The sequence below is a fragment of the Mus caroli genome, unplaced genomic scaffold, assembly GCF_978045245.1.
Source record: "Mus caroli unplaced genomic scaffold, Mus_caroli_1 scaffold_12, whole genome shotgun sequence".
NCBI lineage: Eukaryota > Metazoa > Chordata > Mammalia > Rodentia > Muridae > Mus > Mus caroli.
Window position 1 is genome coordinate 96,574,567 of NW_028227267.1, and position 23,751 is coordinate 96,598,317.

General features: G+C 41.8%; 1 protein-coding gene across 8 annotated transcripts in view; it reads right to left on the reverse strand.

The window, feature by feature from the left end:
- The window catches only part of Klf12 (KLF transcription factor 12), a 415,415-nt gene that overhangs the window by 65,910 nt on the left and 325,754 nt on the right, over positions 1-23,751 (reverse strand). For all 8 annotated transcript variants that reach the window (XM_021182110.3, XM_085828811.1, XM_029469158.2 and 5 more), the window contains one exon: positions 18,380-18,442. In XM_021182110.3, coding sequence (XP_021037769.1) covers positions 18,380-18,442 — 63 coding nt within the window. The remainder of the gene's footprint in view (positions 1-18,379; positions 18,443-23,751) is intronic.

The window sequence follows — 23,751 nt, forward strand, 5'->3', positions numbered from 1 at the left end:
ACTTACGGTAACATACAGTTCAATGATACCTAATGGGAATTTCCCCAATATTAGTAGTGAATATCTCATGAGAAAATCTTACTTAGACTCCAGGTCTAGGGATGAGGTACAAAACATTCTAAAACTTGCTCAACCATGGATGTCTAGTGTGGTATCAGAGCAGAGACAGGTGGAAGGACAGAAAGAAGAGCCTGAAGTCCCGGGGTGATGGGAGAGCATAGGGAGAAGCTAACGTTCACAAGATAAGTTCACCAGCACCTGCTGCCTTGCACTACGAGAATGAGGACCAGCAGCTCACTGAGCTCAAACCTTAGGCTAAGAGAAAGATGAAGGAAACGGGGGCGAACGAGTGAAGATGAGGGCATGGGTTTGTGTCTGCATGAGAAGACTCCATTCATTTCGACAGGGGGCAAGTTGGGTTTACCTTCTATGGGGTCTATTGTTTCAGAAAGGAAGTTGGTATTTAAGTAACGTGGTGTTGACTTCTTAGGCAATTTCTGTATGTGGAGGTATGGAACATTCTGTTTTTAGTCAATTACTTTTCTCATACTAAAGGCTGCTAATTTGATCAGTAACTGTTGAATACTTGGATTATAGGCATATTTATGTGAATACTTAGTACTTATGAAAATTTTTGGTTAATTGATTGGCATGTTATTTATAGCATAGATCACTGCCACAAGTGATGCCAGTGTGTGTGTGTGTGTGTGTGTGTGTGTGTGTGTGTGATGATTTGAATATGCTTGGCTCATGGGAAATGGCACTATTAGGAGAAGTGACCTTGTTGGAATAGGTGTAGCCTTCTTGGAGGAAGTGTGTCACTGTGTAGATGGGCTTTGAGGTCTTCTAATGCTTAAGCTCAATGCAGTGCAGAAGCCAGGTTTCCTCTTGGCTGCTTGCAGAAGGCAGTTTGATCTTGGCTGCCTTTAGATCAAGAAGTAGAGCTATTGGCTACTCCAGTATGATGCTATGCTTCCCACCATGATGATAATGGACTAGGCGTCTGAAACTGTAACCCAGTCCCAACTAAATTTTTGCCTTTGTAAGAGTTGCCTTGTGCCGGGCATGATAGCACATGCCTTTAATCCCAGCACTCTGGAGGGAGAGGCAGGTGGATTTCTAAGTTCGAGGCCAGCCTGGTCTACAAAGTGAGTTCCAGGACAGCCAGGGCTACACAGAGAAACCGTGTCTTTAAAAAAAAAAAAAAAAGAGTTACTTTGGTCATGGTGTCTTTTCACAGCAATAAAATCCTAAGACAGAAGTTAATACTAGGAGTGACGTGTTGATAGTTTAGGCCTGACCATACTTTTGCTTGGAGGAATATGGATTTGGGGACTTTGAAAAGCAGTGGAATGCTTTAAGTGGGGATTAATGGACTATAGTAGTAGACAGATGGGAGACAATTTGAACTGTAGGGACATGAGGTTTCAGAGGAAAAGAATTTTATGTGGCCTAGAGATTGTTTATATGACACTTTGGTGACTAATGTGGCTGCTTTTTGCCCTTGTCCTAAGAGTCTGCTTGAGGCTAAGATGAAGAAATTTTGATTAAATGCATTTGGAAAGGGAATCTCAAAATAGCTAAGTTTAAACTTTGTCCTATGGTTCACTCGTATGAAGAACATTTTGATCAAGCATAGCAAGCTTAGAAAGGAAAAATACAAAATGCATGGTTTAAAGGTTACAGGAGCACCAGGAAGTAGAATGGAGCTAAATCCTGTGTTCAAGGATATTAAATAGAATTAGGGGAATTATGACTTCAGGGCAAGATTCCACCCAGTTAAGCTTATTGTTTATGAGTTTGTAGCTAGTGAGGGATAGTTATATCATGTTAGGTGTTATTATGACCTGGTTATTGTTTTTATTTGGATATAAAGGAATATGATTATTCATTAAATTGACAAGGGATAGATTGTGATGGCTATTCTCAGTGGTGAACCTGACTATATCTAGAATGAACTACAGTCCAGAACTTATAAAGATCTTGTGAAAAGTTAAGGAAAGGCTTAGGGCTAGGTGTCATGGTACATGCCTTTAATCCCAGCACTCGGGACACAGGCATGTAGTCTGACTTCAGCTAGTCTACAATGCAAGTTTTAGGACAGCCAAGTTTAGGCAGTAAAGGAAATCATCGAAAACTGAAAGCTGCTGATAATGTAATAGTGCAAGGGGACTGTGTTCCAGCCCCAGCAAACAGCAGAACTTAGCATCTTCAGCCATATGGCTCTGGCTTTAGTCAAGAGTAGAAGGTGATTGCTGGGAGAATTGATGCTGGTTAGCTGGAACTGAGAAATTTGAGGTGATTAAGAAGAGACCAACATCACTGAGTTGAAATCTTCTGAGAAGTGTCTTCTGAGAGCACAAAGAAGCTGTGTTTCAGAGATAACCAAAGCTTTACCTCATGCTGCAGCTGGGCTTGGTAATGAGTAAGAGTCGCCCAGGTGGTACTGGTTTTGAAGGCATGAAGCACTTAAGGAGAGCAGCTGAGAGGTCAAGTATTTCACCTGTTAGGCCAAAGTACTCAATGCAAAAAGAATGAAGGAAATGATTCTTTATCTACACTTTATATCTTTATAGTATATCTATCTATACTTTAGAGTCATAGACCTCTCAATATAGAAAGGAGCAAAACTAAGGTTCCAGGGGACCTCCAGGCTCAGAGAGGCAGTCTGTCTCCAACAAGTAGCCATCAGAACCATGAGGCTGATTTCACTTAAAACTCTCTCCTCTCGGTAAGGTCTCTGAGTCTTTGATCTGTGACTTTATTCATCCCAAGTCTGTTTGAAAGCTGGAAAGGCTAAGTTTATGCACCTTTAGAACTGAATCAACAATTGTGGGAAACATTCGTTAGTGGCTGCATGGCCAACGTTGTATGTTGTTTACACTTCAAGGATCCCAAAGTCCCACTGCCTGCTTCCAGCACAAGCTGTAAGTGAATGTCTGATGCCATCAATATGGATCTCTAGGTTGATACAGAAACCTGCATTCGAGGGACACCTCATAACTGGCTGAAGCTAGTGTAGCACTAGCCCAGTAAGAGACCTACAGATGGAACCAACAGATGGAAATACAACATGGTCACAACGGAGAGTGTGTATCCTAGGGCAAGTGGTCACAGAACTGGTAGCTCCACTCTTGTCCTGCGGTCATGAATGTGTAAGCTGCACTAGGAGGAGAATAGACACCTGTCACAGACACACTTCCCTAAAACAGAAGTGAAAAATTTTAAATGTAAATAATGTTGACCCCAACTTCTATTAAATTGAGCAAGGCTAGCTCTCACATCCACATGGGATGAAGTGTTCGAATACATCAAATATGTGTGGACCACAGAAAGTTCCACCTTTGATGATGGGGGCCATTTTCTCTGAATGTCAGCACACAGATGAGTCTGCTGACTTCCTCCTGAGAGCTGGAATTCTTCCCCTCACCAAAGACAGAAAGTCCTTGAGGATCTCAAGCATTAGCACAAAACCTGCACACAGTAGGTGCTCAAAATATGCTAAGTCTCTAAATACCTAATTGTTTCAGCTGGGTAAATTTAGAAAAGTCTTAAAAGATTCTGTTTCTTTTAAGATTACCATTCTAAGAGTAAAGATTGGTTTAGGCATGTAATTTAGTAATGGACTTGCAAACAGGTTAAATCATTCTGTTTTCAAGAGATGCAATATTCTTTCTCTCCCCTTTAAGTATTTATGACCCACTGTGTGCAGGTCTTATGCTAAGTACTGGAAACGTGATAGTCCAAGAGACCCACACATCCACTCTGTTCATGCACAGCGCACACTTACAAAGATGTGTGGTGTGGACACAGAGAACCTAAGAACTCTAGATCTTCTTCAGCAATGGGTTGTATACTTTACGTATGAAGAAGGGTTTTATCGGGGGAGACTATGTAAATGAGACAGAACTTGGGAGAACATGAATATTTAAATGGAAGAAGAGTCCATGAGAAAGAGGCTCAAAGAAATGTCAAGGCAGCTTAGTTATATGCGGACTGTAGTAGCTATGTCTTGGCTACAGCACTGCACTAAATAGTTGTGTATCTTTTTATAATGATCATCAATATTTACTGACCATTCTAAACACAGTTCCTAGGACATTTAGTGTTCCTAAGAACCACGAGACAATATAATTAGGAAGCCCCATTTTATAGATTAAGAAGCTGAGGAACAGATATATTTAATAACTCGCCAAAGGTTATAGTTAGGATATAAGAACTGAACCACACAAGTCAGTAGGCTGATCCCATAATCCTTACCTCATTTTGCCTCTTTTAATTTTAAAGGTTAAGGTAATACCATCTTTCAAGGCATCTCAACGAATGGCTATAAGCAATAATGAAGATATTTATGCAAGTGAAACTATGACACATTAAAAAAATTAAAATATTATTGAAAAGTGGTTTTAATAGTACCCACTATCTGTTCTTGGAAAAATCAGACATCCTTGCTTTTTTTTGGGGCGATGTGGTAGAAATGAGGAGTGAGGACTTTGAGGACTCACTTCTCCCTCCCTCCAGGGGATGCTTTATTAACCAGCAATATAACCAGGCACACCTGGGAGTAAATTATTGATTCCAGAACCCGATGCCAATCCTGCATTAGATTTTTCTGTCACAGAGAATGCAAAATCAAGCAAAAGTGATATTTCAATAATTGGTTTTCCCCAAACTGACAATTAAGAATTGACATTTTATTAATAAGCAGAGTAACAAACGTGCATGGTCCCAATCAGTTCACATCCTTAACTGAGTAAAAATTGTTATAGGCTAAAATTTTGAGTCCCTCTGAAAGCTCAGAGAGAAGTCCTCTCCTTTCATGTGATGGTATTTGAAGATGAGATCTTCAGAAGACTATGAGAAGAGGTGTGGACTAAGGGTTAACATCCTTACAAGTAAAGGCAGAAAGATTGAAGTTCCCCTTTCTTCTCTTCACTTGGGGAAATTACCAATAGAAAGTGGCCTGCTGCCAGCCACGAAGGAATTCATTCCTTGACTTGGACTCCCAGCCTCCAGACCTGGGAGAAGAAAATCCCTGTGGTTTAAGGTGCCTGGTCTATAGGATTTGGCTATGGCTGGTGGAATTTTAATCTGATGAGCTCCAGCATAAAAGATATTCTTGTTATACTTTCCTGCAGTGGAAATGGTTGTAAAGAGATTGCCGGTTTGCTTCAGCAGCAGATGGGATTTGAACTGGCCTCCCTTGAGTCCAAAGCCTACTCTCCCACCTCTGTGTCGTTCAGTTGTTCTTCATATGTATTCAAAACTGGGTCAGTTTTAAAGGAATTAAAATAATTACTGGAGAATACAATCTACGTTTATTGCTTTCAGAGGCCACATCTCCCTCTGTGGCCAATGATAACACTAGACTTTCTTGGGCAGCCACTTCCTGTAAACTGTCTTCAATGCTTTGGCCCTTTCAGCGCTCCAGGTTTGTGGGGACTCGGCCTGCTGTGATCTTGCGATCTAGCCTCTTAGTTCTTGGAAATATAAATGATTTAAGTATTTACACTATAGATTGACACTCTTCTTGGTACTGTTTAAAATTCAGCACCTGTTGAATATGCTAATAGAATAAAGAGCAAAGTTATCTAGCGCCTGTTCAAGCTAAAATGGCATGCACATTATTCCTATTAAACCTTGGATCCAGCACTGAAGTTATGTTTCAAATCCAGAGTTGCAATGTCTGAGGGTTATTTGTGCTTTGGAAAAGCATCACAGTAACAGCTACAAGGTCAATTTTCAAATCCATTAATATAAGCCACAAACAAATCTGTTCAATGAATATACTCAAAGGACACTGATTTGTTTTGTTTTGCTTTGTTTTTTTAAAGCCACACAACACACACTCAGTGGGAGAACCTTCTGTAACAGACTAATTACATCACAAGGAGATAGGAATAGCAAGCTTGTATTAATCAAGCCTGTTTCCCTCTGCCATGGAGAACTGGCCGGTAGAGCAAAAGCAGAGATAGAGCTCCCTCACTGAGGAAACCCCGGATCCAGTGGAGAAAGGATGGTCTCCAAAGGCAGGTGGAGGCGAGGAGTTGAAGTCAGAACCCCTCGAGACAGTATGTGGCTCGTGGAAATGAGGAACGAAGAGAAATGTGGCAAAGTTTTGTACTGTTAAAGCATTATAAAGAAGGTTTACTTAAGAGAAAAAAAAACGAAAGAGACAAACAATGCCGCAGAGCCATGTTTTACCAACTTGCCTCATAATGAACTCCTCTCCTACGAAGTCCCCTTCGTTCAGCATCAGATTATCCCTATAAATTAAATAGGCAAGAACAGGAAGGACTCAATGTTGTCTCTGCATCTCATAATTAGGGAGCGACAGAGCAGGTGTTGCGCGTGAGCTTCAGAATTACACGTCTGTTTCACACACGCACACACACACACACACTTCAAAGGTTTTGTCAAGCACCGTGGTTACAAACAGGCAAGGCACAGAGATGATGGATTGATGTTTAGAGATGGTTAACAGGAGGCAAACCCTCCTTGCTCCCCGGATCGGAGCTCTTCTGCTCTTCTTGAACTATGTTTCAAGAGGTGGGAAATGGTCACAAAAAAATGGAAAGAAAAAAAAATCACCATAGTTAGAAGTCAGATGTGCTGATCCTGAGTTTGATTTGTTCTGCAAACTTGGACAAATCTTTGAAAACTTTCTGAGCTTCCCACTAACAAGGTGAAAGTACCGAAATGGATATAGTGGCTTTAGTGATCAGTGTGGCCAGAGCCTGCTGTGGCATGTCCCGCTACTGAATGTGGCTGAAACTTAGGGTCCAGGAAGATGAGAAAGTTCACAGGAAGGAAAATGGGCAAGTGCTTGTGCATGATGTGCAGGGCCTCAAACATCTGGGAAAGGACTCGTGGCAATGTTACAGGCTCTGGACTTCCAAATTCTTGCCAAAACAGCTAAGCTAGGAATCCAGGAGTAATTCCACTGGCTTTTGGTGGTGATCACTAGGCATGGTGAACATGATTCCAGGGAGGAAGAAAGACCCTCGATTGAGGGATGCCAGTGAGGAGCTTAAAGGAGTGCATCCGGCTAGGGATGGTGAGGGCATACGGAAGGAGGAGGAGCCAAGAAACATGTAGCTCCGGGGTCAAATCCAGGCATCTTGTATGCTCTTGGATGCAATTGCATCTTTCTCCAAAATGCTAGGATTACAGGCAGTTACCAGCCTATGCGACTTCTTTGTAGGTTTTTACATGACTCAGGTAAGGCTCAGGGTCCTCTCCTCTTGCCCGTCTTCCCAGGACTCCAACCACATAGCTTGCCCCTGCCTCCTGCCCTGTTTTAGGAACAAAGTAAAACTGTACGAGCCACACAATGTGATGAGAAGTGGGGCATCCCTAGTGGAAATTTTAGGATAACATTGGAAAAAGACAGCCCAGAGTGTGGAAAAGACATTACCCACTAGCTTGCAAATGGCTCACAAATGTGCTGTGGAGGACGAAGACTTTCAGGGAGTTAGAACTAACTGCAGGAACAGAAAGAAATAAGGCTGAAGAGAACAAAAATGAAAAACACAAAAACAAAAACCCAGAGCCACTACAATCTTATTGGGCATTCAGGCCCAGTTTTAGTGGAGGCTAGAAGGCCAAATGAGTCCAGTCCTGTTCAGAGGTGGAGACGATGTCCCTAGATTGCATTTTGGTTTTAGGATTGTATGACATCAATCATTTACGGCACTCTCAGCGACACCCAATTTCACCTCTAGGTGGCAGCAACTCTCTTCTGCTCTGAACATGGTTTCCTGCAGCCTTTGTTTCTGTTCTCCAAGGTAATTCCATACTTCCTTGTCTTTCACAAACAAATACTATGCAGGTTGGGGAAGATTACTGCAAATTACTTCCACTGAAGGACATCAGTCCACTCTTAAGTTAAGCTACAGGGCTTTGCAAACTTCACAAAATAATTCAGGTCTAAAAGTGAAAAATAACAGGAGTGAGTTTGCTTGTCTCTTGCATTGCCACATAAAGTAGCATTTTTCTTTACAGATGTTTAAGGAAATGATTAGAGGAATGGGCAAAACCTATGGAACTAAAGGAATTTTGCAAGAATATTAACGTCACCCTATGGGTGAATAAAGTCGTGGCTTTTTTTTTTTTTCAGACTGTTAAGTAGATATTCTGATTTGTAAATGTTCTCCGTACTTTTGTAGCTCAGGAGAGCAGTTCCAGTGTCCACACAGTGACAAGGACACAGAGCTCTGCTCGTCTGGGCAAACTGAAGCAAATTCTGCATTACTCTCTACAAGTTCCCTTTCCGTCCAGCTGTAGCCCAAACCCTTTCTAGAACACGTATGTACTGACTGTATTGAACCGCACCGTAAACCTCCCTATAGGCTCACGATTCTACATTGTTTCGGAGGGACCTGAAGCAAACTGTAGCCTCGTCAGGGTCTGTGACGAGTACCAGGCACGCCAACGAATCACCAGGGCGGTAGAAAGGAGATTGTTTTTATAACGAAGACCAAATGGGATGGTTACTAAAGATCTAGGTTTATAAAGCGTTTTCTTTCAAGATGCTCCAGTGAGGAGTATGATTTCCTAAGCACCTTGCTAAGACTGCAATAGTTTGGGCCTGACATTCTTCGACTGACGTGAGACAAATACAGTGTTACATGAGTTCAAAGGCAGATGTACAACAGAATGCAAGCTTCTGGCCACACACTCTAGGCATCTCCCAGGAGGCTCTGCTGTCCTCTGCCCATTTTTAGTATCAACACAACGTGTGTTTTCCACGTAGACAGGTTATTTTTGATTATGTGATTCAACGTCCGATGAGGATAGAGGGATGTGGTGGTTAGGGTGAAACGGTGGGCACTCCGTGGGAAAGGCTCTGTGCGTTTTCTGCTTTAGCATCTTTGGGTTCTGGCTATTGAATAACAGGGTAGCACTCAAGAAAGTCACTTTCTCTAGCTACTGATAATAGTACATCTTGGTATCATCAGAAAGATGAGAAACTACAGCCTCCCAGGGAAATCATTCAAGGTTCCTAACTCTGACAGTTTCTTTCCCCCTTTGAACAGAAGAGAAAACTGAAGGTGGCCAGCCTGCGACGAGTGTTCTCCACAGCTTTGCCATTAAAGCCTCCTTGTCTTTCAGGAAACCACAACTCCTTTTCTTCTCTCTTCCTCTTCTTCTGAAATAGCCTTAGTCCTGTCAACACCCAGGCCCTTCCTCCTTAGCCCAGGGCTAGACACAGCCCAGTCTGAAGTCCATCATAAGGACCTGTCTTCCCTTACGCTGAGTGTGAGGGGCCGTGTTGGGCTGGGCTCCTCTGGGTCAGAGCTGCCCGCTAAGTCCTTCCGCTGCCCCTGGCCTGCTGCTCTGAGTCAAGGGTTCTTCTGCTTTATCTTCTCTTTCACCCTATCCCCTTCTAGAGTCCCCATGTTCCTTGGTTTATGGCAGTCAGAGTCACTTAGTTGCCTTTACTTCTAACTAGAGACTCCCATCTGATAAAGGACGCTTATTTAGGTGAATGGAAACTTAGAGACAATGGCTTCCCCAGAATGGTCTGTGGTAGCACGGTACTCCGGTCGAGTCAGCCTATCAGGCAGGGATGCCTAAAAGCTGCTCATGAGGCAAAAAGAGTTTCAAGGAAGCTCTCCTCCTGGAGTCTGGCGTTTTCTTAATTCTCCATTCCCGCGTTAGTCTAGTGTATGGATCCACGTGCTCTCTTTCAGTATCATCTCACTATAAGTGCCTTTTAAGATTGAATTCTGACATAGCTAAAGCCTTCCGCCAGTGTTCCAACAGTCCTAAAACGTCCTTGAACTAGACAGTGACATTCAGAATAGCCTCTGGTATTACACTCTCAATAAAAGCCAAGTCTCTCCCATATACAGGAATTTACAATGGTTTAGGAAGTAGATCGGGCTGTGGTTTTAGAGTATTGCATTATTCATGAGATGGTTAGCTACAATGGAACTCTCTAGTTAGAACCATGACTTGGGTGTGAAAGCCCTTGCCCTAGGAGTGAAAAGTTCTCACACCTGGCTTCTAAGACTATAGCTGACCTTAGATAGGGCTGACTTTGTCTCAGTTGTTTTATTGCTCAGTTCCTGCCAGTCTTTGTGTTTGCATTCCTCTGTTTTATGTAAGATTCCAGTTACCTCATTTGTACCTTGCGAATATGTCACCCAACTTCCATATTGTCTTCTGCATAAAAAGTCTGATGCTCAATTTGACATTACACTCAGATTCCACACGATCTCTCCTGTGTGCATCTGTTTGTCACTCATCTGAAGCTTTGCCCACCCACGACGAGAGACCCATTCCATGCAGACAAAGGGGCCCAGAGGTTCTACAGCACCGTAGATTCCAGCAGAATGGGCAGAGGATTACAGCAGAATGGATAGAGAATTCTAGGAAAATGGACAAAGGATTCCAGGAGAATGGATAGAGGATTCCACAGAATGGATAGAGGATTCCAGGAGAATGGGCAGTGGATTCCAGCAGAGCAAGCAGCTAATTAGCTGTGACTATATATAGTGGGGACCAATGATACTGTGTTGTTGTAAATATTTTGATAAATACATCATCTATTGCCCTTTTTCAGATATTAAAAGATACATATTATTAGGGTGTTTTGCTATGCCAAGACATGTAATAGTTAGTTTTAGGTAAATAATCAAGAAACTTTATAAAAACCAGTGGTCAGATAAAACCGTCATTAATAATTTGAAAGTACTTTTGATTGAAACGCTTGATTACTTGGCTGTCTTGTGTCCACAGAGAATCTTCTGTGCATGTGAAAACTGGGAGTGGGGGTAGATGTAGATCAGGACAAAATTATAGTCCATGGAACATCCCTACTGGTAGGCCTTTTGGAGTTATTACTGCAAGCACCATTCCCAGCATCTTCATAGATATAGTGAGAGTTTTGATTGGCTTCCCATTGTAGTTGTTCTTCTCTCAAATACTTATGTGGAACATAGCTCTCTCTCTCTCTCTCTCTTTCTGTCTCTGTCTGTCTGTCTGTCTCTGTCTCTCTCTGTCTCTCTCTTTGTCTCTCTGTCTCTCTCTCTCCCCCTCTCATTTGCAATGACCAAATTTATGATAAAAGAGCAAGTATCTCAATAATCTGTCATGGTGCACACTTGTAATACCAGGACTTGACCAGAGGAAGATATAGATTTCAGTGTAGCCTTAGCTACGTGAGATATATGCTAGCCTGGGCTACACAAGACCCCTCCTCACACCCCTAACCAAAAGAGCAGTCAATGGTACTATTATATGGAACACATACATATTTTCATATTGGAACACACTATTTTCTGTAATGCATATATTAATAACTCCATTTGTTCAGATTTCATTACAATGTTCTTTATTTTAAACTTTACTATCTGAGCAAGTTTCGAAGGGAAAGCAGCCTGACAGAGGATAAACATGTGATGCCATTTCAAATTCAGTAAGCAACAGGACCTGTGGGTAGCTTTTCCATGTGGAGTTTAAATACTCAATGCGGTATCAAATGTACCCCACAAATAACAATTATATGAAGAGTCAACAAACACTAGAACTAAGCAAATCATTTTAGAGCATAAATTAATGTCCTTGTTAGTGTGAGAATGATGTATTATCTTGATAGTCTGATACCTGTTAGTCCTATACCTTGACAGTCCTATACCTATGCTGGCTGCCGCAGTGAACAGAAGCCATGAACCAACAAGAACTATTGCCCTACGTGTCTGGACAGCAGGTCTGCAGTGTAACGTTTATATATGGTTCTGAGCTAAAGGCTAATGAAAGCAAAACATCACACTTGTAACAGAAAAAGCAAAACCTCAGACTTGGTGACCCCCATGGCTCAACATGATCTTATAGCCCCAATTCTCATATAATTAAGAAAATAACTACAGAAAATAACCTAGCTTAATTCCTATCCCACACCATTTTTATTGTGGTGAAAGAGATATTAGAGATATTCAGCTGACATCAGCAGGAACAGAACCAACTTGCTATTTTCACCATGGTTTCTTGCAGAAATTCTGGGTAATAAGAGAATTTAAGAAAATTAGATCAAAGTTGTTTTTTTTTAAATGAAATCAATTTTGAAGATGAAACACAGAATTTAAGTACATATAATTCTCACCAAGCTAAAACAAGGTAGCTGAAGTTACCAAAGAATTCACTAAGCGAGATGTGGTGCATCTGCGCATAACTCCATCACAAGGAGAGCTGACATGGAAGGATTGGGGAGTGGAGAGCAGAGAGTTTGAAGTTGGCTTCCACTCAAAATAATGAAATAAAAATAAATAAATAAGCCAGGCATGGTGCCGCATGCCTTTAATCCCAGCACTTGGGAGCCAGAGACAGGCGATTTCTGAGTTCAAGGCTAGCCTGGTCTACAAAGTGAGTTCCAGGACAGCCAGGGCTACACAGAGAAACCCTGTCTCAAAACAAAACAAAACAAAACAAACAAACAAACAAACAGTGATATAGACGGAGGTGTTGAAACATTTATTATAAATAGCTGTGGATTTGGAGAGATTTGAGATGTAGTTTCCCCTCGAGGCACACTTTTAATTGTAATCAGAGGGAAAGTGCAAACAGGTTTGCTAGCCCATTTACAGGAGAAAGCTTTCTTCTAAAACAAACTTAAAGGCTTACTGAGACTTATTTACCAACTCACGTGGGCTGAAAAAAAAAATCACAAATGGCCAGGGATTTATGCAACTGGAGATGTCACTTATGCTTTTGTTCTCTAAGTCAAGAAACAGTTAACAGGACACAATCACTATCGCCCACAAATATGGAGTGTGTGGGAACATCCAAGATGGCAGGGGTATTTGCTACTTGCCTGTTGTGAGCAGCAATGGCTTCATCGTCTCTATTTTTCCTGTTAGCTTGGCATTACTCTAGTGGGCGTTTCCTAGGCAAAGCCTTCTGCGCAGTGTGTAGGGAATGAATGTTACATAACATTGAAGGATTTTCTCAGTTTCCAAATTGGAAGACAGCTGCCACATGGTGGAAAGGCTATTAGACAGGTGAGTAGGGACTTGGAGTTATGCCCAGGTTTGAAACATCCCTTCTCTGTGTTGGGTGTCTCTCATTTCTATTTGTGTAATGTGATGGGGTCGTCCTGAATTAGTGATGCTTACAGCTCAGAAGTTGGCAATTTCCAAATCGTCTCTCTCTCCCTAAATGGCTGAATCTGTATATCAGTTTTTTTTTTTTTTAGCAGTTTCTCAAAGCAATAGCCTCAGTGTCTTCCATTATTACAGGAGAAGGTGTAGACAAGAAAGACTCATCTTATTTTTATGGCATAAAAGGGCTAGAGTTTCATCCCTCTTGGAGACTCCATGAAGCCAGTGGTAACATTTGCACTTGTACGGGTATTTAAGCTTCTATTATTATATTTAAGCTGAACGTAGCACATCTCCTGTAGTAAAACAAGTGTGAAGAGGAACTTCCTGCCCTCCACCAAAACTTGTGACACACACAGTTAAATGACAACTGTGATTCAATCCAGGATGCATAATTTGGCTGGAGATGATTCAAGCTAGGATTTTCCATATCTATACAATCTCTGGCAAGCTGGTATGGGAGAAATCAAAATTGAGATAGTGATAGCAATATCCAATAGAGGAAATTACTTCTGCTTTCCTGAGGACAATTTCTATTAATGAGAAGAAATGCTTCACTTTCTGTGTCAGCATAAAAATAACCATAAAGTCTCAGTTATGTGGCACCAAGTACCAATGCCTGCAATGACTCTTGGCACATGTTCTATAGACTCTGTTCAACTACTACCACTACCAAACAATGACTGCTACCAGGTCCTTTAAACCTTTAGGAACAGGAAAGATTGGAGGGGAAAAAAGGAGAAGAACTCATGAAAAGCTAAGGATGGAAATATACAGAGATAACCACAGCATTAAGCACTTGCACATCTTACAAATATCTGGGGCCATAACCTAACTTTGGTGTCTGGGATTTTGACAAAAATCCCTACAGCTCCCCTCTCAGTATTATTCTACAATACACATATACCCAAATGACAAAAATCCCCACAGTTCCCCTCTCAGTACTATTCTACAATACACATACACCCAAACACACAAATCCCCAATTTGTCTTGCAGCTTTGAGAATGTATGGTGGATCTCAGACTTGTAAATGGCCACTCCTGTGGATTTGATAGGAGATCAGCTTCTACCAAACATGAGTGGAAATCTAACTTCACATTAAGTATTTTGACAGTGAGCTCTTCCTGCTTGCCTTGAAGATGACAAACATGTTTTCCTTGCATTATCATGTCCAAGAAAGAAGAGACAATGTCTAAAAGAAGATTCATATAATGACAGGTAGTGGAATAAGATGCCCTAAAATGTAGCAGTTTGGCATAAGAACCCATATGGCATAAGGTAAAGAAGCAGCTATTGGCTGGAGAGAGAGCTAAGTATGTTAAGAGCATTTACTGCTCTTCCCGAGGGTGAGAGTTTGGGTCCCAGGACCCATGTTGAGTGGATGACAATAGCCTCTAACTTCAGCTCCAAGGATCAAATAAAGTCTTCTGTTCCTTCTGTTCTCTGTGGGCACCTACACAACACCCCCATCCCTGCCCCCCTAAAAGTAAATCCTAAAGAGAAGCAGATATGGGAAAACCTCTCTTCCCAGAAGGACAGGATCACTGTTACCAGGAAAGACAACTTTATCAATCTAGGGATGACATTGGGGACTTCACCTAAACAGCCTTCCCCTCTCATCAGAGTCCCCCATGTTTCTACCATTCCATGACCTGCCATCCCTAGAAAGTCAAAGTCTACTCGCTTTGTCTCATCATCTCCCAGAATGAAACACAACGAAACAAACTCTCTGGTAAGATGCTCTGGTTGCTGCATAAACTTAGGTTCCAACTGTCGCTCACTCTGAGCCACTTGTTGGGTTTAATCCCCCATTAATGAGAAGTGAATGCATTTATAATTCTGTCTTCGCTTTTCTTATAATAGCCTCTCTCTTGTTAGTCAAATCAACAGTGTCACAGCCTATGAGCCAAAGGGGTAGTGCAAGGAAAATATTTTCCCCTCTCTCCTCTAATAGTTAATGGACACCTGCTTATAGGAGCCATAGTGAAAGACAGAGAAGTCTGATGCATTACTCGGAGAGAAGCATTCGCATGCCCAAAGGGTCAACAAGGCTGAAATCAACAACTACTGCCCTGTAGGGCAGTGAGGACATGGGGCTTGTATCTGGGATGGCCCACTTTCTTCAGTTGGCTCTTTACTAAATTACTACTATAATGACCCAGCCTTCTTTACTGCTGTGACGCTATCTCTTGTAGAGAGGTCTTTCTTCCATTGTTCCTTAATCCCTAGGAGTTAATGCGTAGCTCAAACCTGGCTGCATCTTAATATCTGTCACTAGACTCCATAAACTCTGGTGTCCTGGTTCCATCCTTGAACGTGAACACAATGTTAATATATTTCTTTTTTGTTTGTTTGTTTGTTTTGTCAGATGTTGTGTGCTTTGAAAGGACATACATACATGCCCACATATTTCTTCCTCCAGAGCGCTGTCACCAGTGCTTACGGGATGCTTCCCTGTGTCAGCATGATGCAGAGGAAAGTGCTACTTACAAATTTTTAAACTCGCTTTCCTCAGTAATAAGCAATAGTCTGGGAACTGTCAGGCGCAGCCATTGCCTTTCAGAACCTACCGAGTGGAGCTACAGCTATCTAACTCCACAGTGCAAGTTCAAGCTTTTCTGTTATTTATGGATTTTTTTTTTAAATTTGACCATTTGATGAACAGCTTTAACTGATTGGATCATTGGCCAACCCAATTCACAAGTACACTGTTTTAAGCTCTCACGCATACACCATGGAGTTTGAACGCCAGCAAAGCCAATCTAGTGATGAAGTTGACGTCTAATTCTACAAATTATTCCCAGCTTCTCCTCTGAGACAAACAAATGCCTCTCGCCTGTACTCACTACTGCTAGATGAGTAGTTAAACTTTCTGAATTTTTCACAGTCAATATTTCACAACCAAGTATCAACCATTTATCACTTCGCTAGGAGTAGCTGCTGGATGATTCATGGACTTTGTCTTTGCCAGGTGATTCATCCACACACCAGAGTCAAAGTATTTACCTAAGGAAGATTCAACGTGGTATAGATCATAGACATTTTAGCTAGTGCCTGACCAAACAAGTTTATTTATTAAATCTATCTGTGCTCCTGTTAGAATCAATTGAGAAATGTCTCCATCTTCTTCCATGTCTGATTTCATCGCTAAAGGACAGGACACAATAATAGCTCATCTCTCTGTTTTCCCTACTAACAATACATCTTTACCCCAGTGTTCATCTCTAAAGGACACAATGGCTCATCTCTGTTTTCCCTACTGACAACAAATTAGTAGTTTTCTTTGCTGGGCTGGATTTTCTTTTTCTTTTCTTTTTCTAGCACTGAGAATCAAACCCAGTACTTTTGAGTGTGCCAGGAAAGAACTCTAGCACTATGCTGTAGTCTCAGTTTTTCGAATAGGCTTCTGAGTCTCTTTCTTCCTACATATTTTCCCCTCAGTACTTCCACTCTCTGATTGGTCCTAAATAAATGTGATAATTGATCCCTCGGAATACTGCACTACAAATGCATGTCCACAGAGTATCATCTTTACTGCATGAGAGAATCTAAGTATGTGAGCATGCATATAGTACCAGCGTGAGCATCCTGGGATTATCAGGCCTTCAGAGCATTCACAAGGTCTGTGTGTCACACAAAAATATACATCCCTCCCCTACAAGCCATCTGAAGGTAGAAACCATGCCTTATTTATCTTTCTAATCCGGTGCTTGTAACAGTGCCTATGTTATGAAATCGTGAACTGAACTTTCTCAGGGCTGGTGGTAAAATCCCTTTGGGCTATTTCCATGGACCACTTATTTAGAGGTAAAACCGTTTAAACTTAGCAGGCAACATGCTACAATTTTGTAGGAAGAAATGATCTTTACCTTTTGTGTAGAAAGAAAGAGGCAGAGAAAGAAAATACATTATCTACTCAGTGTTTCCCATTGAGCTCTTCAGAGCAAGGGGGTGGAAACTGGATCTCCGGGCTGACTGTGTCCCTGGGATCCTCAGCTCATGTTACTCACCTGAGTATCTCAGGCTCTCTCTTCACAGAGTAAAGTTTCTTTGGTATAATGTACCTTCAACCTTGATGGAATGCAGAGTCTATAGAGTCCGAACTGCACCTGGCCTCTCCCTCGATTTCTCTTGGTATTTCCTGGCTTTGTCAGTCTCTCATCTTTCCAGGTCTGACAGGGGACAGTGTGCTTTAATGACCTAGAGTGACCATCAGGGATGCCCAGCCTTTGGGTAGGCAAACAAAAAGCTTCATTCTCCACATTCCGTTTCCCTCTGGGAAACAGCAAAGTATAATATTTCACAAGAGCACCAGGCTATTGTGAGGACTAATTGGATTTAATGGGGCAGTGGAGGCAAACTGATCAGGTAATAATTAAATTGCCATTTTTATTTCTTAAAAAAAATCCTGGTTTAGGAATATAATTAATATGGAAGGGGAATCTTTGGTATTCATCTTCCCACATTAAACAAAAAAAATCATAGTTTCTAATCAAAATCCTGTTCTAAGCATAATCAAAAAATAAGAGAGATCTATGAATTTCTGCCCAGTTTTTGTAGTAACATAGTACACGGCTCAATTCTTTCATTTTTCTTTCTCTTATCTTCTTTCCCATGATACATTATAAATTGAAAGTCTAATTTTGTGCAGTAATATAAAGAAACAGATTTTTTTGAGCCAATATTAATCTATTTCCTTGGTTTCACATAAAGCATTTTTGAAGTCCTTTTGTTGGCTCCTCAAAGAATCATTTATCAAATATCCTGTAGTTGAAACAACTTCATGCCATGCCTGGGAAGATCCACTTAGACTTTTATTCAAGAAGTTGTCAATTAAACATCTTTGCATTGCCCTTCCTGCAAAAAAAATGTCAAAAGACATTCAAGTTCAAGGCCAAAGGAGGATGGAGGTCATCTGAAGAGTAATTACCAAAATTAACAAATAGATTAATTACCTACAAATTTTCATGAGAAGCTAAAGGTGACAACCTACTCAAATCCTGGGTTAACTAAGCCATCTTTTTATAAAGGAGCCACTGTTTTCAAAGGAGAAATGGCGGATCCTGGGAAGTTAGATTACATCTGTTATGGCAAAAATGTTTCCCAGACAATGGTGATGAAGCAGTTTAACTGCAGAGTAATTCCATCAGCATTTGTTTGTTGGTTTATTCCAGGCACCTCTGAGATTCGTAAGACACTGCCTCAGTACACAAAACGAAACCCCCACAGCAATAAAAGAGTTACAAATATTTATAAATTAACTTGCATACTCACCAAGCAAACTTCTGGTTATTCATTCGATTTCCTCGGACCCTGGATACCGGGGATGGATGTACCCTGTCAACAGACCAGAGTAAGTCAGTCATTGAGAAAACACATTTCTCGCTGCAAACGGGAAAGCACACAGTCTGCTTAATCAGTGAACTCTTTCTTAGGATTGCTCCTTTGTTCTCCCTGTGAACTTGACCAACTCTTAATAAACAGGTGCAATTAATTAAATTCCAGGGCCTTTGTTCTTTATCTCTCCCGAGGTACCAAGGTGCCACACATTGACTGCAGAACCAAGAATTTCATCGAACAGATGCACTCTTTAGCAGAAGAAACAGCTACTGAAGATGTAATTCTTGCCTTGGGGGTAAGAGTGCATATAATATTCAGAGGGCGTGGTACCTGTCCGCAGTGAGCCCTCTTATGTCCGTTCCCATGGAAACTGCACAGAGACAATGAAGTGGCCATTCTTTGGGTCAATTTCTAAATGTAAAAGTTACAAAAACAGCAGGACTTCACCCACACATCCAGGAACAGGGTATGTGTTGACAGGATGGGCTGGGAGGAGGGACAGTTATTTCCAGGAGACAGGCTTTCTGGCATTTATGTTTGTGTTTGAGATCTGGAAGGCAAAGTGAATTCAAAGTGCCAGCCATGTAAGGGAAGTCAGTCTAGAGCTTCCCAATCATCCGGGGTTGAGTCATGCAGGGTTTGAGTTCAAAGCATCCCGGAACTGCTGGTATTCTCTAACTTGGAGCCAGCGGCCCTATCCTTCTCTTCCCAGTTACCAGCTGGGAAACCCTATGGCCTACTTCAGCTGCCTTCTTGCTTACTTGCTTAGGATGCTTACCTAGGGTTCCTGAGATCTAGTCATGCTTTCAGCTTGAGTCCTCTTCACCAGTCTCCACACCCACACATTACTTTTATTTACAGGGAGGGAGGAAAACAGAAGGGGAAGAAGTCAGGGAAGGATGAAGGAAAGAAACAAAATTATCTTAATTGGCCTTAAGACTCCCTTAAAACCAAAGTCTGGGGTCCCTTTGAACCCCAGCCCCTTGTTGCTGTTCAGTGAAAATCACATCAAAACAGACACGGCATGCCAGGCCAGCCTTTTCTGCATCTTTCCCAAACCTCGAGCTGGACTGTACTTCCTACTTGATTCCTCCAGCATTATTAACATGCTTTTTCTCCTAGGCTTCTTGATGGTGGCTGCAGCTGAGCTGCTCAGCACAGATTTTCTGCTCTGCATGGGGGATGGGGGTGATAATTATGCAGAAAGATGGAGGGAGCCCAGACAGCCCCTCTGCTGAACTGCCTTATTCAAGCACAGCCCCACTTCCTGCTGTTCCGCAGCTACAAGGATCACCTGTTGGTCTTGGCAGCTGTCCAAACTGGGGCCCTGGCGGAAATGACAGAGTCAGCGAGAAATGAAAGCCGGTTTATACTCCAGCCCCTCAAGATACACATACTTATCTTTCTCATGTATGGAGATACATCCGAGGGAGACAAGAGTTACCTAGAAGGTAACAAAAGCCATTCTGCCCTGCTTTCTTGAAATAGCATCCTCACAATGAACTGCCTCTCTAGACCCTCGCTGACTTCTTGGTCCCAAGAGTTAAGTATATTTTCAGAGGTCATTTGCTTCAAGGATTCAGCTCTCCACTACACACCAAGTCCTTCAAGCCCTTATCCCCTTTACTGCAATCCCGAAGCCCAAAACTACAGAGAAACCATGTCGTCCTCATGGTCAACTCCAGCTGAAGTTGAATGGTCACAGTATCTGGCATCATGGCTGCCCACTTCACATCTCATGGGAACATGAGGGAGGGAGACTTGGGTTCACTACTCCATAAGTGTAAAGCCTTCTAGACATTGGTATCTTTGAGAAAAAAAATTCGGTGATCCTAGACCAAATTCTATAAATACACAATTCCCATCATGGTTTGGGGGGAAAACAAAACAAAACCAGAAAACTGATTCTGATTATCTGTACGACCAAATAATTCTAACATTTCTTAAACTCAAATGAGGAACGGGCAAGTATCTTCTCCCTCTGAGTCTACTTCATCCAAAAATTCATATCACAACCCTTACATGTTGGCTATCACTTAAAATTTTATTCCTTCTAAAGGACATGCACATGCCGGGTTTGGGTGAGCTCCATTTTAAATGGCAGCCCCTCTGCTATCTGCCTTTTCCCACATACAGCAGCCAGGCAGGTAGCAGAGTCAAAAACCCAGTAGCACAAACTACCGTCTAATCTGCATGTCATGCATTATTCATGATCCCCTGATTTCTGCACCTGCATCTAGGCAGGAAGCTTGCTGGGCACGTTCATTATTCTTCTTGGAGCCTCACACAGGCTCCATTACTCCTGAGCCACTTTGTTCTGTAACTAAGGGTTTCAGGCCTTAGTGCTAACTGCTGGATATGAAAAGAAAAGGGACACTCCAGGCAGAAGCGAGGGATGATCTTGGTGTTGTGTAACACAGCAGATCTGACAATGCACTCTACAGATACTGATTGCTATGTGGGATATTACTGCTCGAGCGGGGTGATTTACATCACACAGAAGAGGCCGACGCACCACCAGGGCCCTGTACACCAGTTGTTCTGTTTATGCACACTGACTCATCTGGGGCTCCAGGCATGTTATGATTTCACTTGATTCTGAGCTTTTCTTCTTTTTAACTTTCTTGCTATGTTTGAACCTCTTTGATATCTTAATGTAAAAATAATTCTCCCTTCTATGGGTGCAAGTACTGAACCTGCTTCTCACATTCTGTGTCCTAATGACTGTTAAGAGTTAGGAGACTGATGGCTCTGCTTTTCAGTGCCTCCAGGAGGCGACACGAATGAAGGGCAGTAAGAGGTGGCACATGGAGTCTCGGTCCTAGACACAAGCTATGAACCACTGATGAGTTTCTGGGGGTGGGGGCACTATCTCACCCACATACTGTGCAGCCACTTATGACATCAAGGAGAACTGAGACAAAGAAATGTGGGGTGCAAATTGTTTAGCCACCTTTCCTGGGATTAACCCAAAGCGTTGCCAGCTAGCAACAGTGTATGTATTCTAAGGCAAGTCACAATATCTACCCAGATCTCAGTATCTGCATCTGTCCAAGGGACATTGTACAGTTATGGGAAACACACAGAGGACCACAGCCTCGAGAGTTTGTAAGAGGACTGAAACAATCCCATTGTCTAGTCACCTCATAGTCACCATAGTGTCCTATGTCCCTATGATATTCCTGTAAGCAAAACTACAGTGCTGCCAGTGACATCAACGTCTATCACATACAAACATGCTCAGTGCATAACATGACATCTGATAGTGACGCTCAATGCGCAGCGCATAACATCTAATTGTGATTCTTACTGTCCACACCACTGATTTATGTATGAATTATACTGTTAAAGTTACTTTAGAGTTTATGACTGCTACTTGTGCTTAGAACAGACAAACAACCAACCAAAAATTTAAATGCTTTTATCCGTACGGGGTTTGAACCCAGGATCTAACACATGCTCTTCAAGTACCCTACCACTAAGGTACCACCCAGCTGCACTGAAGCACATATCACCACGCAACTAAAGTCTCCTTTACTAAGTCCTCTGCCCACAGACATCCATACCATCCCTGTTTTCCAATCTGGTGTTAATTTTCAACCTTCACATCCCACACTATCATAATTTGTCACTCTTCCCTCTTTTGTCTCAATAGTGTGGACCGTCTTCTAAGCTTTTCTGCTTCTCTTTTGCTTGGCCTTTCAGCCACAAGTGTGTTTAGGGGTCACTTTATGTCCTTTGTCTCTCCCCATGTTGATGCTTATTCTGTTATTAGCTGAAAACATTTCGAACATGGCTCCCCTCGCCATCTTACCACCCACACAATAATCAGAATAGCCATTTCTTACTGCCAATTTGTCATCCTTTGATCACATCATGTCACCTGATCACTTTTCCAAAGAGCTGTCCATGTGGCATGAAACCTAAGCATAAAAATGAGCAATTACCCGAGAGTCTCTCAGCTGATCTTTCGGAGTCTCCCCTAGCATACAAGTCTTAGATGGAACCAGTGTGCCATGCTTTTTTTCTAACTTATCTTTTGTAGTATGAGTGCCATCCAGTCCACAATTCCTAGTGAAAGGTAAGAAAAGGGATTACCTACTTCCAACCCCTACTTTGTCCCTTTCAGGCCTCAATCAGATCAGGGTTTCTCAGTCCTACGCTGTCTCTGTGGGGACAGGAACAAAGGAGGCATCTCAAGAAATAGCATTATGACACACAAGACTGTCCCATTTAAGAGAGATGGCTTTCTATTGACAAAGCAGGATAAACTTCACACACCAAGGTTATCAGAAAAACAAATAGACAAACCAACAGCAATAACAACAACAAGCCCACTGCCTCTCTGGCTCTCAGGCTCTGTGTCAGGACATTGCATCCGTCTGAAAGAGTCAGAATAAACTACTTCACAGACCAAGGAAAGTTTCTATAGCACATCACTCTTCTAGCGTCATTGGGTATTTAATAACTCAGAAATTAGCACACATAAATACTTGCTATTGCATTGTCTGATTCCTCTATTATGTAGAAGCCAACACTTTTATCTACAAGCTATGCAAATGGCCCCAGAGTCCTTTTAAGAATTCACTTTACTGCAAAAGAATTCACTTGTCAAGGACTTAGAAATAAACCCACAGTTATTATTAAGTATCAGCATGTTCTTATGCAAAACATATGAAAGATAATTTAGAAATAATCATTGGCTTTGCTTTTTCTTAGCCTCAAAGCATCGGGAACAAGTTCTCATGAGTATTCCGGCTAGTCCAGATGGTATGTTAATAGATACATGCTACACCTGGACAAATAAAGAGGATGCAAGCATTAAGTGAAGTGATTTATGAGCATTACAAATGCCATATATCAAAGTGTATGAGTCATATCATAGGTAGGTGTTTCATGTGTTGGTGTGAGTCCATGGTTTATGCTGTCAACTATCTAAGCAAAAGAAGAGATTTTACACACACACACACACACACACACACACACACACACACACACACACACATACTTTCTCTAGTTAGTATAAAGAACAATTGATTTCATTTTGACACTATTATCCATATATATGTTGTCAACATGTTAACATATTTCTTAATCTTTCTTTTAGGACCTTCTTTGACATCCTCTCCGATGTGAAGGCATCAATATTTTTAGAGGCATGGAGTGAAATTAAAAAGCATATGGAATTCATGTTATGATCATTGCCTTCCACATTTACTGTAACACTTATCCTGATGCTGCAGACATTCAGAGACTTTACATTAAAGTGTGTTAAAAAAATGTATAGCCTGGGCTGGAGAGATAGA